The sequence below is a fragment of the Cadophora gregata genome, assembly GCF_030347475.1.
Source record: "Cadophora gregata isolate MNR1 chromosome Unknown scaffold_12, whole genome shotgun sequence".
Classification (NCBI taxonomy): Eukaryota; Fungi; Ascomycota; class Leotiomycetes; order Helotiales; family Ploettnerulaceae; genus Cadophora; species Cadophora gregata.
Genome location: NW_026695935.1, coordinates 1,578,978 through 1,592,158, shown reverse-complemented (window position 1 = coordinate 1,592,158; position 13,181 = coordinate 1,578,978). Strand labels below are relative to the sequence as shown.

The window sequence follows — 13,181 nt, the reverse complement described above, 5'->3', positions numbered from 1 at the left end:
CCAAATGCTCGGACTTGGTAGACGACCAGCCGATGTCCTCTTCAAGGATTCTAGACTGGTGCAATTGAACAAGGTAGACTTGGAGTTAGATCTCTGGACGTGGGCGCGCTTCGACTTTCTATTCATACAACTCCATGGCCAATTGTTGTGTCTTACAATAAGTTCATGGGACCACAGCGGATTACTAGTGGCTACATGTACCTTCGCTGTCATCCGACACGTCTTCGTCTTCCTCCTTCTTAGCCTTTTTCTTTTTTGCAGGTGCCTTTTTGAACATTGAATCCAGAGTTTTCTGTTGCTTCTTGTCAACCTGTCCCTGATATTTCTTCCGCTCCTCAGCTCCGAGATCTTGAAGCCGTTGCTCTTCTTCCTTGAACTCCTTCGTATCAGGATCAGCCCCAATGAGGCCCTCGAGAAGTTTGATTTCCGTAGCCCAAACTCCCTTATCTTCCACAGCTTTCCCATCAGCACCCTTCTTTTCAATGGGAGTCTCCAGGACCATCGGGAGATCTTGGAATGGGGCGAAATTGACCACATTATGAAAGGCTCGCAGTCCAAGGAAACCAGTGCCAATATTTGCGTGTAGGTCCCGGTTGGAGGATAGCGGCGTCTTGCTATCGTTTAGATGGAGAGCCTTCAGGTATGACATCCCAACGGTTTCTGAGAAGCTGTCCATAGTCTTCTTGAAAGCATCGGGTGATCGTAGGTCATACCCAGCTGCAAAAGTATGACAGGTGTCAATGCATACACCGACACGACTTTTGTCATCGACAAGAGCAATAATATCCCGAAGATCCTCCCATGTAGCGCCGATCACATTGCCACTACCAGCCATATTCTCCAAAACGGTAATCACTGAACTGGTTGCCTTGTGTGCTTTGTTCAGCTGAGCGGCTATACGAGCAATTGCTTCTAGTCGCGGGTGCTTGCCAGTAGAGCCGGGGTGAAAGTTGTACAGCTTGATTCCCAGGGCTTCACACCGTTGTAGGTCGTCCAAGAAGCAGTTGTACGCCTGCGTGGCTTTCTCAGGATCTGGCTGAGCAAGATTTACGAGGTATGACCCGTGGGGGAGGACATGCTTCGCAGCATCGAACTTGTGTTCAAGGCAGAATGCCTTGAATTGGTCTCTAGCTTCTGGTGCGAGGGGAGGACTGGTCCACTTTCGTTGGGATTTGAGGAACAAGGCAAAGGAATTGCCACCAATATGGAGAGCATTATTTATCGAGTTCTGAACACCTACAGACCGACACATCAGATATTGGTCACCAGCATATTAAATTACGAGATATACCTCCTGCAGCAGAGACGTGGGCACCGATGTGCATTGCCGACTTTAGGCCTCCAACTGCTGTACGAGTGGCAAGAGGCATAGCCTCGGCTTCTTTCTCCTCCTTTGTCTTGCGTTTCTTCTTCGACTTGTTATCTTCCGGGTCTTCGTTCTCGTCGTACTCGTCCTTGACTTTGCGTTTTACTACTTTCTTTGGTTTGGTCACTTTCTCCTCTACCACGGTTTCTGCCTTTACTTTGGTCGTTTTGATCTTTGTCGGCGATGGTGCTTCTTGTTCCGCTTCCTCGTCCGAGTGTATTTCTGCCTTCACGGTCCTCTTCGTGGTCTTGGTGGAAGATTTCGCGACTTGTGCAGCCACTTCTGTTGTCTCAACCTTCACGACCTTGCGACCTCTTTTGGGAATTGCAGATCGAGTGGTTAATGATTCGGGATCCAGAGATAGATTTTCTGTCTTACGACTTGATCTGCGCGACATCTTGAAGGCACTGTAGTGCTGTGGTTGGTCTGAATGATCTGATGCGAGGCTTGGAGCCAACGCGTTATCCTGTTCCTTCGAACCATCATTGAACTTACGCCCCCTCACGTGACAAACGCGCTAGCACACTTCCACTCCAGCAGCCCCTTTTCCACCTCCTTTTGTTTTGTTCGCTTCGGCTCAGGCGGACCTAATACTCCGTGCCAATGGACAGTTTCGTTTGCTATCTCCCATCGCTCTGGTTGCTCTGTTTACCATGCCTCAACGACTTCCTCTCCGTGGTCTGTCCCTCTCCCGGCTTCTCCGAGCCAGTGACGCTGGCTAAATTGCTTGCACACCGGATCTCCCCTGCCGATGTCGCCCGTTGGATGTGTCCAATTGACTTTCAATATACGAATAATGCCCCATCGTAATGGAACTGATAGGTTACTGCTTCGATGACTAAGGGTCTGTAAAGATTTAGTCTATTCTGTTTGGTCGTAAACCACGCAGCCCATGCAATCAGATTGGCTCGATAGCTGATTCAAATGGCCCTGCACGGGAAGTTCCCTCTTGCTCCCTTGGAGTCTGGAGATGCATAGTGGGGGCACTAAAGAGCTACCCCTCTTCACGAGCTTTCACTCGGAGTATAAACATCATGCCACCTGCCCACCAGTACTTGCCCTTCTTCAAACCTTTCCACCACCAAGATCTGAGTGTTCGCATAAAAACACACCGTCTGTATATTCCGCCTCGCAACAAGTTCAAGCTGACAACATATTGGCATTCCAGGTTCCTGATTCAGTACCTAAAGTACAACCACCCACTATGAAAGCGGGAGTCATGTCACCCAAGCAGTGGAATTATCCTTAGGAGGATCAAGGTATTTCATCGATTGTAAACCATCTTGCATGAACCGGTGTTCGTTCCCAGCGTCATCACAGCTACACATCCACCATCCCTATGGATGAGATGTTCGGCCTGATGACACGAAAAGCTGGGCTCGTTCTGAGATGATACGGTTATATGAACTTGATCAGAGTAATTTCTGCGAAAGGATCATGCCTCCCCCTCTCCCCCGTCGAAAGACAGCTCTAACCCAATTAGGTTTCAACCTTGATCCTACAATCAAAGTGACCAAACAACCAAATCAATGACCATGTCTCCACCTGCAGCAATGTTCAATGAGCCCGCCCACACCGAGGCTGCCCCATTGAAGAATGCCTTCGACGTGAAGAGCTTCGCCGTCAATTCTCCCAAGGCCGAATCTAAAACTCTTACCGAGTTGGCCGATAAGTGGGAGCAAGGCTTCAAGTTCGCTCCCATCCGCGAGTCTCAGGTCTCTCGTGCCATGACCCGTCGTTACTTCACTGATCTCGACACCTATGCCGAGTCCGACATTGTCATTGTTGGAGCTGGATCTTGCGGTCTCAGCACCGCTTACATGCTCGGCAAGGCTCGTCCGGATCTAAAGATCGCCATCATTGAAGCTTCTGTATCTCCTGGTGGCGGCGCTTGGCTCGGTGGTCAGCTCTTCAGCGCTATGGTCATGCGAAAGCCCGCTGATGCGTTCCTGACTGATCTTGGTGTTCCGTTTGAGGACGAGGGAGACTTCGTGGTTGTCAAGCATGCCGTGAGTCTAGACTCTCACTCCTTGATTTTTACATAAATCTAACTACTCTGTCTCCAGGCTTTGTTCACCTCCACCCTTCTCTCGAAAGTCCTATCTTTCCCCAATATCAAGCTTTTCAACGCCACTGCGGTTGAGGATCTGATCACCCGTGCCAATCCCGATGGCACCCTTCGCATCGCTGGCGTCGTTACAAACTGGACTCTTGTGACTATGCACCACGATGACCAATCCTGTATGGATCCAAACACCATCAATGCTCCTCTAGTCATCAGCACCACTGGACACGATGGTCCGTTTGGTGCATTTTGCGTCAAGCGCCTCGTGTCCATGCAGCAGATCGAGAAGCTCGGTGGCATGCGTGGCTTGGACATGAATACTGCTGAGGACGCCATCGTCATTCGCACCCGCGAAGTTGTGCCGGGCCTGATTGTTGGTGGCATGGAGCTCAGCGAGGTCGATGGGGCTAATCGAATGGGCCCTACCTTTGGCGCTATGTGCGTTATATGCTCCCAATTCTTGGTTTTACGTACTGACAGTTTTCGCAGGGCACTTTCCGGTGTCAAGGCCGCCGAGGAGGCATTGAAGGTCTTTGAGGAACGCAAGCTCCAGAATGCTTACTGATTCGGACTATCATAAATTTGAAAGTAATACTTGGCAAGCGCATATTGTGGAAGCACAGGATGATTGAAACATGGATGGAGTGCAGTAAAGTATATAAGGACAATTCAATCACGCTCATTACACATCCAGCTTCACCATGGCCTTTGTCAAACTCAAAATATACGGTGAAAACTTCTGTGATTCACCCTCACTGCGGTCCGTTACTTGGCTGCTCTTTCCAAGATCACATAGTTCGGATCGTCACAGGTGCATTTCCATCAGTATACGTAGATGATTCGGCATCTAGTGTGAAGTTGGTTAAGGCTCTTGGCAGCATCACGCTGCTTGACTGTTATCCCCTCACAGATTCAACAAAGCCACTTAATTTCCATGATACCCACTCACTAAACCAGATCCTGATGTTACCAAACGTTGAGATATTGACAAATGTATATCAAACTTCCACGTCATGTTCTTTGTCGGAAGTCTCGTTCGGCGGCGTGTGTTTGAAGTAATAGAGATACAATATGCTTCGATCACGTCAGGCGCACGATGCGATAGCTATCTAAGGTAGGTAAATCCCAGGATGAGACGTGACTGAAGTCGAGGTACATCTCGTTACTGGCTGATGTGGCTGTTGTGCTGTAGAGATTCCCGAGTATTAATGGATTGCCAGCTGCATATCGGGAAGGTGATGGCAGCAGCTGGGTTCAAGACAGAATCCGTATTCGTCGGGTTGCTTCCTATTAAGAGAGGCGAGTCGTACGTTTTGTGCTTCCATAGTAATAGCCTCAAAATGAAGAGTTGAATTTCTCCTAGTATCGTTACCCCAGGCGGGTGGCTCCATCATCATGGTCATGTTGATTTTTCCGGTAAGCGAGATTGGTGGAGTATTCGTGGCGAAGGTTCCTACCGGTGGTTCCTTATGCCGTGTTTATTACCAGAATACCGATACCAGTCCGGCGTCTGCAGGTTAAAGTGAAAGATACCTGTGAACAATGTTTACGTTTACCAAATCTTCAATTGGTCTCTGACTTTGCGCCTGCCAAACAAATCACACTTTTACGCCGATTGTCAGAATAATCGTCAAAACAAATATACTCACAACACTAGTAAGTGTTTTTGAAGCACGATGCAGACCTTAACTAGCTTATTTTCCGATATAAGGGGCCTAAAGATGGCTAGTTATGTGTCGGCAGTTGATAGCAAGCCGCAATAATAGATTTTGTAGAATCACCGTACTACGCTCGAAATACCGTATTCGGTCTCCACTATGTTTTTGGCATATACCAGATCAACGCTGAAGTATAGATATTGAAGTATCTCTCATTGACGCTCTGCTTCAAGTGCGTTTACATATACTGACAAAAACCTTAGGACGACATATTCTAACAATCAAAACAGCAAAACTCCCAGACCGATCGCGATGAGGCGGAAATCTGGAGAAATCTTGAGAATTCTGACCGACAAGCGACCAATCTGTTAGACATCATAAGCACATTATGATACTAGAGGGGCATCACCGTGACGTAAAACGTGGGTGCTTGTAATGGAAAATTGCTTATTTGGCTAGAAGAAATACGCGCAAACCTGCGGGCGGATTCGGTTGATGTGAATGGGGGGAGCGGTCAAAGGTGAGGATGTAATCTTACAGAAGTGACACAGGGAATTGAGCATGCTTCTGAGTCTCGGTAGCCGCTGGCGACTACCAGCGACTGAAAGGCACTCATCAAAGTCGTGCTAGTTATACATTTCTGTGTGAATAGTCCAGCAGACGAAGTATCTCAAATCGGTTGGCCCTTTGTTTTTCGTGAGTATTAGAAATGCTGAGGAAAGGAAGTACGCTGGAGTAGGACCATGTGGATACAACAGTACTGTCAAGCGCAACGGACCATAAATACTAACAACCATGGCATGTTGCTCTGTCTACGTGTAACGTGTAATCTATATTCTCCAAGGCCAATCCATACACCGTACGCAAGCGCCAGTTCGTTCATTCAGAGTGAAAATTGTTCGTTCAGTCCTAACCTGTCCCAACTATCCATCAGTAAAACCAGTCACTCCAAACAACGCCTTGCAAATAACACCGCGGCCTATGGTTAAAACTAACGATCAAACACCCGCATTGAAGGAAATCTAGATAGTCTCCCAGCCACCGTTATTGATATCCATCTCCAGCTTTCGACTAATGACACTTGGCACACCATGGCCAAGCCACACGGTACGCAACAACGCATCGTATCTCTTCTGATTTAAGAACAATTGGCGACTGTGCCTGAGTCCAGGGTCGACCTCGCCGTACTTATCGATGTAAGGGGCGACCATCCAAGAGCCCGACGTGTGGTAAACGTAGAAGACTGTACACTTGCGGATGTTGATGAAGAGACCGATGTTCTTTTGGCATCTATTTTATTGTTAGACTCTGTTCTTGAATTTTTCAGTTTTTTTTTCCATTAACGTTTGGGTACTTACTTGCGCATGTGCTGTTGGGCACCGCCTATGTACTGTCCTCGGCCAGTTCTAGTTGGCGAAGCAGGTTTCAAGCAGCAGATGCTCTGGCCGCAAATGATGATGCCGCAGTGGAGACAAAGCATTGGATCGGAGACATCCTTGCCAGTAGTAGGGCAGCGTCGCTTCATGGTCTCTTCCATCAGAGTATCGTAGTTCTTGGGAAGGCCGATCAACTCGAAGATGGCAGGGTGGCTCAGGCGGATGATGCTGGGTGGTTCGTTGGGAATACTGGCGTGTCTGACCCAGCCATAAACGAGGGTGTTGAGGTGTGGACTCTCGAATATGGAGCGCAACATGTTGTCAAAAGAGGGTAGATGCATGGCCTCGGATAGACGATCCAACTCATCAGCAGATGGGTTGGTTGAGATGAAGTCTTGGAATGCGGCTCCGTGACGGACATGAAGGAGCAGAGCCGCCTTGCGAAGGAAGACCAGTGCATACTTCTTCATGAAATCTATGATTGATTGCAGGCCATTGAAACATTCTTGCTCCATTGCAGTGCTCATCGGACCATCCTTGTCGTGGTTCCAATCTTCCAAGTCCCATTCGCGAACGGTATAGCAAAAGTTTGCAAAAAGAGTCATGGATTCGGATTGGCCGGGGTAGGAGGCAATCCACCGGAGGTACTCCGAATTGCCCTTGTTGCGACTCATTTTGATTGCAACTTTTACGAGCTCGGCAAGATAACAAAGCTGTGCGATGTGGACAATATCCATATTATCCACAGGAGCGAGACAGAGCGAGCACTCTGTAAGGAAGACGAACGTATCTTGACTAAGCAAGGTCTGATCCTTCCTAGCCAATGCACTGAGCTCTTCATTTAAGTCCCGCCCGGTATTGGATGCAAAGCGGAGGAATAGCTGCAAGTGCTGCCGTTCGTAATCGGCTGAGAACTCTCTGGTAACGACATTATCACCTCTGGTCCTCATTCCTCCGATCGAGATATATGAAGCAGCGGTATCCGAAAGTATTCTCAAATGGGCAAGTGCCTGTTGTGGCACAGTCTCGATGAATGTCATTCCGCCCTCACTCCCAACACCACGTTGTTGAATTTCAACCGAAGATATCGAGTAGCCCAGGGTTTGGGCGATTGTATCTGTGAATCCAATGTCGTTTGGAGCAGTGCCCTCACCAGAGGGAAGGGGTTTGAGGAATTGATGATTGGATGTGAGCTCATTCTTAGTCATAGTATCTCTCAACCGGCGATATATTTGTATCAACTCCTTCATCGGGGAAATGGGAGGTGCTGGAGCAGCCTGGTTACTACCCGATGCGGCCCCGTCATTAGCCCAGACAACAGCTGGTGCTTGCGGTCTTGGGATAAATGGAGGCATTGGCTGCACCTCCGAGTAGGCTTCTGCGTGTCCCGGGCTACGGGGAACATGCTGGGCCCATGAATCGGAAGGATGGTAAAGCTCCATCACCCGAGACGATAGCGCCGCAGGAAGAAATGAGTTGTTGTTCTGCATGAAGACCTGGAATGTGCGACTGCTTGCGCTTTCTGAAACATAGTCAATGCCATGAGGCCTTCCTGGAGCATTAGGATCTGCTGTATGAGCGACCCAATCAGCAAACTCGGATTGGGGCTGGAAGCGCGTCAGGGGCAGCTCTTCCTTGGGAGACCAGATGATTGGTAAGAAAGTGTTCCCCAATGCCTTGCACAACGGACAAACGAACTCGTTCAGCTCAATATTCTCTGGATGATGGCGAGCAATCTGATGCTGATGTCTTCGAGTTGAAGCTTCATAGTATACTTCGAAGCACTTGTAATGCATAATGTGCCCGCAACCTGACGATATTGGGCCCATTCGAGATGAGCTTGCTGGAAAGCCTTTCCCAATAAACTGACGTTCTGCAATTATCTCAGTACCACTGGATGTGACTTTAGGAACCGAGGTTCGATTTTCGCAGGCAACACCAAATGGACGAACATTGTCAGCGGATTGATCAAGATTTGCAGGAATCTTGGTAACTTCGCGGACAAAGTCAGGATCGCTGAAATCTGTTTGGCGTAGAATATTGCTCTTGGTCATCAAAGCGAACGTTCCGTAAAGTCGGCCGTCTTTAGTCTCCTCTTGACATAGGATGCATGTGCCTGAAGGATATTGCCAATAGGTCTTGTGGTCATCTTCGGCTTCGACCTCTAAATTCTCATCACTGACATCATCTTCGCCCCAGTCAATATCACCTTGGTTATCGAGGAAATTCTTTTGCTGTTGCTGGAACTGCGCCATGACCTTGGCTTGCCGCGCCATTGCTGCTTGCTTCTTTTTCTCTCGCTCCTCGAGGATGTTACTGTTGGCAGGAGATGCCGTAGAGATGCGATCGATTGGCACACCAAGTCTAGCAAATGCGTTCTCAAAATTGCGCGGTTGCTTCTGCTTCATCCGCTTCAGCACCAGAGTGATCTTGGGGTGACAGGCTTTGTATTCCTCTTTCCGAGAGAGAATCTCGAGAATGGATGCAATGGTTTTTGAGGCCGGCGCATTGGACAGAAAGTTGCTACGACCTGCTTGCGTCAAGGCGATGTAAACGAAAGACTGGAGCGATTCCTCGGACATCTCATCTTCGTCAGTCTTGTCCTCGGAGATAGCGATGAGTACCAGATGCAAAACAACTTGTAGGAATGCTTCTACCCTTGTGACTGGAACCGAAGGCGTCAGCTCTTGCGCTTTCATTGGGTATAACAGAGCATAGTAGATGATCTGTGCAAAAATGCCAGTTCTGGTGAAAGCCGAAAGATCTGCAAATGCTCGTGACTCTACTGGTCGAAGCTTTGGTTCGTACACGATGTCTGAAGCTGCTCTCCCAGTCTTTTTCGCGATTGAATTCTTGTACGCCATCTCCGATTCTTCTCTCTGGTTCTTGTTATAGTGAGCGATGTAAGGATCGATATCTTCCAAGAACTCTGGTTTGAGCTCAAACGTGCCAACGTCTGAAAGGCCCTCTGGAGCCTTAAAAATCGTCATCTCATCGAGGATGTTTTGACATTCTTCTTGATCTTGGAATTTGTCGGGCAGCTTGCTGCAGATTTCAGAAAACGATAATGGCTTGAAGCAGAGAACATGAGTGATATCACGACGCATCGCCAAGACATGTGGATCGGTTGAAGCAAGCGATGTTCTGTCGCTGATCAAGACGATCAGAAGGTGGATCAAATCCTCGACAACATCGAGAACGTGTCCATCCTCTAATCCATCGCCCTTCTGCTCGTAAATACCCTTCATCCAGTGTTCTAGTCCATACCGATCAATGATCGACACTAGAACTCGGGATGGCGGACATACGACCATAGCAGTTTGAAGTAAGAAAATATCTCTGTGGTGAGAGACATCTCGCTGGCTAACGCCACGATATGTACCCATCTGATGACGAAGGCTCATCCCATTTCTCACCCACATGCCGGCTTTCATCTGAGCTAACCATGCGCAGACACGGAGGGGGTAGTCAAAAGCAGCCATCAGGTGATCTTCAGGAGTGTAGGACTGGATTGGCATTGCTCGTTGACCCATAGCTCTTGGCTTCTGTGTAAGATCTGAGGTGGTGAAGCTCAGAAGTTGCGTGAGCTCCTCTCGTGACATATTCTTGCCACACTCAATAAGCCATGATAAGGTGTAGTGGAGGGCGTGGTGAAAGCTGATCGGCTGGGCCTCAACAACAAATTTCACGACAGAGTGTTGGAGAACACTGTTTGACATCTCGGTCGTATCAAACTCATAGTCGCCAACCTTCTTGAACTTGATCTCGTCCTTGATCTCTGCTTGTAGGAATCGTTTTCTTTCTGTGCCTAACGAGTTGAGGATAACAGTCTTGGCAGCAAGTCTGATGGCTTTGGAGATAAACGTCTGGTCTTCGCCCACACTCCATTTGAACGATTCGGAGAACTGTCTGCATAATCTGTTGATCTCGCGGGTGATCAATGATGCACTGATCCAGGCATCGGTCTCATACTCGACATGCTCTCCAACAGCCCTCAGATTTGGACAAATCCCTTGATGTAATTTCACAAGGTCCAAGAACTGCATCATATATCTATCTTCAGTACGCAGCTTTTCCTGAACGTGCTCGGAGCTGAAGAGATATCTCAAGTCCATGAAAAAATGGTACATCCTACGGTTTGTGACAGAACCAGAATCAAATGCCAGCGTAGCATTCGGGCTGATCTCATGGGGGTGACCGACTTGTCTCGTGGTCAAGAAGGTGTGCAGTATTGCCATTAAATTGGTCAAGAAATTTCCTCGCTCGACTATTTCAGCGGTGATAGTTGGCGTCGTCAACATCTGGAGGGAAATGTTGATAATGGAGTGGTCTGGTTCTCGGTCGGCGATGAGATACAGCTGCGCCAAAGTCGTGTATAGACCTGCAAATCGCAGTCCAAGAACCCGCTTGAACTCCGGGATTGAAACGACTGTGGATATGTACAGATCTCGTAGATCAACACGAACCTTCTTCCACATTCTCAAGTCGAACAGTATCATCCAGTCCAGTCGAAGACGTTTCCATAAGTCTTCGTGGAGTGGTACGGAATCTCTGTCACTAAATGCTGGTGGTGTTTCCAACCAGTATCGGGGAGGGCTTGGTGGTGCAGGCACATGACGAGTTGGCCCCGGAGTCTTTGGAATTTCGATATTTGCCTTGGCGTATACATTATGAGAGATCAACGGTTGCATTTCAGCGGTGTCAGAATCGGAAGGAGTAAGATCTCTGTCCCTGATAGGCCGAGCTGGAGGAGGTGGCGGAGGTGGAGGAGGGGGATAACCGGCCATTGTAGCTTCTGATTCCTCCATTGGCGAGGTTTCGGTATCATTCGCATTCATGTCGATATCACCGTCGGCATCAGTCGTTTGGGTACCCTGGAATGGGAATGTTGCGTTCACAGGGACAACAATTGTTGCGACCCCCTCCCCAAAATCAGATCCATCATCATCCCCGGTTACCAAATTCATCATGATTCGATCGACTTCATCATCCTCATCCTCATCCGAGGCTTCATCATCTACTTCGGCATCTCCGTCGTCTCCATCGTCGTCATCATCTTCGCTTGAGTCTTCTGCTCGAGCATTTGCTGCCATGGCGGCTGCTCTCCAAGCTGCAGCATCCGGAAACATCAAGCCTCGATTGATGTTGTTATAAACAGCATTGTCTTCGATTTGGTGATCATCGATACCCTTCATGCCCACGAATTTATTGCTGGCTTCGCTTCCTGTGCTCCATTCCTTGAGCATCTCCTCGCATATGACCTGGCGAAGGATATTATGATCTGGACCAACACTGCATCCAGCAATGTCACTCAACCACTCAATAATGGTGCCACACATCTGTTCTCGGAACGTATCTCTTGCAGACCGAATGGTAACGGTAACCTTTATCTGTTCGATAACCTTCGAAACATGAAGCAGATCATCCACATCGAAGCCGTACTTGACAATACTTCGGCCAACATCGTCCGTCTCATTGGCTCTCTGCATACCTTCTGCAATGGAAACCTTACAGGCCCTGGCGACCTGATCCCGAACCTCATTGACCGTATGTTTCTCATCGTTCCATAATAACAAGGCAAACTCGTAAGGCTCCTCCACTATATCTCCCTGATAATATCTTGAGGTAAGTCGAGACAATTTCTCATCTAGAAGAATCGTTTCTCGAGACTTCGGTAAACGGAGCTGCTCTGGAGAACAGGAGATCACATCACAGATGTAGTCAAACACTCTCCCAATAGTCATACGGATAGCTTCGACTAAGTCCTGCGGCAAGGTAGGCGCCTTGCCTTTGTCCTTGTTTGGTGAATCGTCTGCATGAGGTGTGTGTATCGAGCAATGTACTGGGAGTTTCCATGCCTCAGGATCTCCACAGTCGCAGCATCCGCTGTTGCCCAAAGATACACTGACGTATACCATATGACCTGCATGATCTGAGGCATCGTAGCAGTGACTGCACAAAACACAAGTATCATCTTGACTACATGTTTTACATCTGTATGTAGCTTCGCCGGCTTTGAAGATATGACCGCAGGCCTTGCCTCTCGCCGCCTCTGTAAACTCATCTCCGTCCGAGTTGCCTTGTGCTCGTCGCAACTTCCAGGTTGCATTTGGTAGAGGTCGAGTATTGTCTGGGAAGAAAAGCTTTAGGTATTCTGGTCGTCCACATGCCAGAGACCAGAAAAGCGCTTGGAGAAGAGCATTCTCTGCGGAATCTGTGTACCGGTTGTTGTGAACGCGGGGTTGTGTCTTGAGGAAGTCGCAGAGCTGCTGCTCTTGTGTTGACAGATTCTCCATCATGTGTCGGCTTATTTCATTCGCATATCGTGATGCGTAAATTGTATCGTAGTCAAAGGGTTTGTTTGTCGGCGGGCAGTGGAGGGTCGAGGTCTTGGTTGTGACGACGGGCAGCCTCGAGCTCGACGTTTACTTATACAAAGCGGGACCGACGGTTGACTGGAATGGTCGATTATTAAGTTGTAAAAGAAGTTTGACCCAGTTGATAGTCAGACAATCCGATTCCGTACGCCTAGACAATGCAAAAAAGTCTTGAAAGGATTGTTTTGGTTGTTTGTTGGTGATTGGTGTTGGTATGAGTCTTGAGGGGCAAGGCGGCGTGGTTGTTTTACTGATCAAGGTTCGGGTTGGTCAGAGACAAGAAAGGCTACCCAAAGAATCAAAGTCACACCATCCGAACAACGAAACTTAATTATTGAG

The 13,181-nt window shown here is 48.4% G+C and overlaps 3 protein-coding genes across 3 annotated transcripts; 1 reads left to right on the top strand and 2 right to left on the bottom strand.

Moving 5' to 3' along the window:
- Nucleotides 1-184: 184 nt before the first annotated feature.
- ONS95_003309 (uncharacterized protein) lies at nucleotides 185-1,763 on the bottom strand (the record flags this gene model as incomplete). The annotated part of the gene is made up of 2 exons (XM_058496609.1): nucleotides 185-1,236; nucleotides 1,292-1,763. 2 exons carry the CDS (start codon nucleotides 1,761-1,763, stop codon nucleotides 185-187), a joined length of 1,524 nt encoding a protein of 507 aa, XP_058353861.1.
- A 682-nt stretch (nucleotides 1,764-2,445) lies between these two features.
- THI4 (thiamine metabolism- protein) lies at nucleotides 2,446-4,191 on the top strand. Its single transcript, XM_058496608.1, has 5 exons — nucleotides 2,446-2,479; nucleotides 2,535-2,625; nucleotides 2,850-3,375; nucleotides 3,433-3,869; nucleotides 3,921-4,191. The coding sequence occupies exons 3-5, from the start codon at nucleotides 2,896-2,898 to the stop codon at nucleotides 3,994-3,996; spliced, it is 993 nt and encodes a 330-aa protein (XP_058353860.1). The 5' UTR covers nucleotides 2,446-2,479; nucleotides 2,535-2,625; nucleotides 2,850-2,895; the 3' UTR covers nucleotides 3,997-4,191.
- Nucleotides 4,192-6,111: 1,920 nt separating this feature from the next.
- On the bottom strand, nucleotides 6,112-12,764 carry ONS95_003307 (uncharacterized protein; the record flags this gene model as incomplete). The annotated part of the gene is made up of 2 exons (XM_058496607.1): nucleotides 6,112-6,379; nucleotides 6,448-12,764. 2 exons carry the CDS (start codon nucleotides 12,762-12,764, stop codon nucleotides 6,112-6,114), a joined length of 6,585 nt encoding a protein of 2,194 aa, XP_058353859.1.
- Nucleotides 12,765-13,181: the final 417 nt, after the last annotated feature.